The sequence below is a fragment of the Nycticebus coucang genome, chromosome 6 (genome assembly GCF_027406575.1).
Source record: "Nycticebus coucang isolate mNycCou1 chromosome 6, mNycCou1.pri, whole genome shotgun sequence".
NCBI lineage: Eukaryota > Metazoa > Chordata > Mammalia > Primates > Lorisidae > Nycticebus > Nycticebus coucang.
Genome location: NC_069785.1, coordinates 34,500,158 through 34,504,294, shown reverse-complemented (window position 1 = coordinate 34,504,294; position 4,137 = coordinate 34,500,158). Strand labels below are relative to the sequence as shown.

At 34.2% G+C, this 4,137-nt stretch overlaps 1 protein-coding gene across 1 annotated transcript; it reads right to left on the bottom strand.

Annotated features, from left to right (window-relative positions):
- Positions 1-506: 506 nt before the first annotated feature.
- LOC128588657 (olfactory receptor 4F15-like) lies at positions 507-1,442 on the bottom strand. The gene has a single exon (XM_053595534.1). The coding sequence runs from the start codon at positions 1,440-1,442 to the stop codon at positions 507-509; it is 936 nt and encodes a 311-aa protein (XP_053451509.1).
- Between the last annotated feature and the right edge of the window lie 2,695 nt (positions 1,443-4,137).

The following is a 4,137-nucleotide window of genomic DNA, read 5'->3' as shown; positions in this document are numbered from 1 at the left end:
ATTCCTCTTTCTCCTGGCTCATTTATACATTCCCAAAGCAGTGTCTTCTAGAATTTCCTTTAGAATAAACTACCTTGCTCTGAGGTTTTTGTCCTTGGGCCTTCTTTTGAATAATAAATAAAGCTACTGGATCTTTATACTTGACAATCCAATGTGAAAATTCTTTACATTCACTACAACAAATTTATAGGTTATTGTTAGGCATGATGAATAGCAGAAACAATGTGATTATATTCTTTTATTTGCAGAATAAGCAAAATTTCAAGAATAAAATGTCTTTTGGTAGACCAAGCTGTTCTCTGCAAGAATATCCGTTCTTTGCTTGATGGGCATACATTTTTCATTAGGGTAATGGTACTGGCCTCACGTTCTAGAGATGAAGTGCAGGCAGGTTTAGATGGCAGATGATCAGTTGCTCTGGATTTGTGAAATTTGAGGTGCTTAAGTGGAGATAAGCCAACCTGCAGTTGGTTGTTTAGTTTTAAAGCTGCTACAAAGAGATGTGGTTAACAAAATCTGGAATAAGGTCTCTTTTTGCTCAATCTTTTTATTGCTACCCTTATTTCTTTGTTTCTTAAAGTATAAATGATAGGATTTAAGACAGGAGTAATGGCAAAGTCAACGATAAATAGATTTTTATCAACTGATGGTGGGGGAGAAGGCCAGACATAGAGAATTATGCATGGAGTAAAAAACAGAAAAACCACGGTGACGTGAGCTGACAAAGTGACAAATGCCTTGGATAAGTCTCCTGAAGAATGTTTCCAGATGGTGACCAAAATAAAGGCATAGGAAAGGATTAACAGGATAAAGGTGCCCAGGCTCATAAACCCACTGTTGGCAGCAACAATGAACTCAAACTTGGCTCCATCTGTGCATGAAAGTCTTATGATCTTGGGAAAGTCACAGTAAAAGCTGTCTACTTTATTTGGGCCACAAAAGGGCAAGTTTATAACAAAACCAAATTGAGACATGGCATGGATCACCCCAGTTACCCAGCCAATGATTACAGATGAAACACAGATTTTAGGGTTCATGATTTTCAGGTAGTGAAGAGGCTTACAGATGGCCGTGTACCTGTCAAAAGCCATGGCTATGAGCAACACCATCTCCACTCCTCCCATGATGTGGATGAAGCATATCTGAGTCATACAACCTTGAAAGGAAATTACATTGTATTCATTTGCAAGGTCTGTGATTATCTTGGGGATGGTTGTAGAAGAAAGGCCCACATCAATGAAGGACAGGTTGGCCAGCAAGAAGTACATAGGAGACTGTAAGTGGGAATCAGCAATTACCAAAAACACAATGACAAGGTTTCCCAGGATGACGCCTAAATAGAGCAAAGAACATATCAAGATGAGAAAAATTTTTTTCTCTCTAGAACAAGAAAGGGCCAGCAACACAAGCTCAGTGACCACGGAGTCATTTAGTCCACCCATTTACTGGGACAGAGGAGTTGATATTCAAGTGACCTGAGGATAAAAATTAAAAGGAATAAATACCATTTTGAACAAAATAGATTACCTATTTGCTCTGTTAATTATGTTATATATACTTAGGAGTAAAACAATTAGAAATGTAGAAGAAACAAGACTATCAATAAATTTATTATATGAAAGGATTTCTGGGGAAAAAAATGTGACTGTAAATTTTGCACATGGAGCCAAAAGGGAGACTTCGATTTGCCTCCCATAGTTAAACTCCTTTTTCTTTCTCTAAGAGATTTCTGGATCATTTTCCTTATCACTCTCTAGGTATTCCACTAAAACGCTGTATTTTCTGTCATACCATTAATACTTTCACATTAATTGTGTATTCTTTTATCAGAACCTATCTTAGTCCATTAATATTCTCTTATGTCACTAGATTTATAAAGATTACCAGGTCAAAAGTACTGAAATATAGCTCATCACTCCTTAATCTTGAGGTTTTAAAATTTAAAGTGAACTCAGGTATATAGGACTCGAAAAAAATTATAATACTTGGTTCATGACATAATATCATCTCTTATCCATAACCATTTTTAATAAATAAATTAATGGATAGTTAAAATAAATTATTAAATGTCTTAAAGAATAGTAAATATAACAATTGTAATTAATCAAAGATATTAATTGAAAAAGATATTAATTGAAGCTGTAAAACTTCAGATGCAGGCATATGGCACACAACTGTCCATGTATAAAAGTATCACACGCAGTAATCACTTTTCTATCATTATCTTAATTACTTATTCTTTAAATTTAGTACTTCATTTTCAAAAATTGGCTCCTATACATTTTGCTGATCCCAAGGCCTTTCTCATCCACATTTCCTGCTGATAGAACACCTATCTGCCTGTGTATTTGGTAGAGATCTCTCAGATTGAAGGGAGAGTATCCCTAGAAGAGCCCCAGGATAAAAGATGATAATCTAATTTCACGTGGACATGGCTTTGCTTAAAAAGGGCATGTAATCTAGACTAATGAGTTGGGGAACTATGTGGAAAGTTATCTTTCCCAGATTAAAATAAAAATCTTCTTTTGGAAAAGTCTCTTTCCCGGCCTTTTAAATTTCTGCACTCAGTATTAATGCGATGCCTAAAAGTGCAGCTTTCTTTAGGTTGAGCTTTGAAAGATGATGCTACTCTCTTATTTAAAGTTTAGGTTTTATTTGTAAGACTATTTCAAATTCAAAGGATATCACATAAAACCTTTCTCAAACTGAACACCCTTTACTATTTCTGCCTTTGCATATCTTCTTGCCTGTGTTATTCTTGGTCATCATAAAGTGGAGTAAAGACTGGATAGACTTTGGTTGTCATACCACCATTAACACTTTAGAGCTATATAAATCTGAGACAGCTACTAAATGAGCTGGTAGTGTATATTTGTGCACAAAATACAAGTATAACTTACTTGTCTTGATTCTGGGAAAACTTGAGATAACATAAGCAAAACTTTCTCATGCAAATGTTACTTCCCTTTCATTTGTCATTCAAGATGTGGATCAAATATCACCTCCTCTGAAATGTATGTGAAGTTTACATTTTTATAAGAAAGTATGTTGTAATTTCTTGCACATTACTTCTTCATTTTCTACTATGACCTCTTTGAGAGTCCTACATGAATAAGGAAGACAAGCTGTAACTTTATTTAAACTCATAACACAAACTTGATACAATGTGAATGAGTAAAAGCTTAAGATAAACTAACATGAAGATATGTATACAATACTTTATTAAATTAAAAAGATTATAAAACACTACAAATATAAAGTGAATGAATATGGAAATATTTTGACTTTACACCACAATGTCTCTAGGTTGTGATAATTTTGTATTTTTTCTAAATATTAACTCTTATTTTGTATATTTTTATAAGAAATACTTACAGTTTTTTTTAGTTTTGAAAGAAATTTTAAAATTAGTAGAGGAAATAGGAAAATGATGTGGATAATTTCATAAACAACAGTGTAGTGTAGTTGCTAAGAGCACAGATTCTGGGGACAAACTACCTGGGTTTGAATCTCCATCTCCTTGATTTATGAGCTATATGTCCTTGGGTGAGTGGCTTCACTTTTCTGTCCCTCAATTTCCTCATCTGTAAAATAGGGATAATAATAGTATGTACCTCACAGGGCTGTTGTGAAAATTAAATGAGTTAATATATGGCAAACACCAGAGCATGCCCTGGCACATAAGTACTCAACAAGTTTTTTCTTAAAAAATAATTATAACTTTTAAGATATGATTATTCAACTCTGTCCGAACAGAAATAGCTTGGTCAGCCAGATTGGTCTCAGTTGAAATATCCAAGACTTAGACATAACTTTTAATTTCCATGATTCTAGTTTCAGAGAGAAAATGGATGGGAAACTGAAGACTCATTGCATATTGATTTAATAACGATAATGGAGCTTTGAACAGAAATTCATCTCATGATTCAGATAAAATTATGAAAATGTGATCACAAGGATATATAGCAATATGAGAGACATCCTTTCAATAAAGAGCACTAGCTAAAGGAAACTGGGAGAGAAGAAAGGAGATCTGGGAACAAAAAGAATGAAAAAAGAAGGAGCAATGTAACTAGTTGCTAGGGAGTTAAAGAGCAGATGTTTTACATACCTGCTCAGGCCTAGGTTTCACTCAGC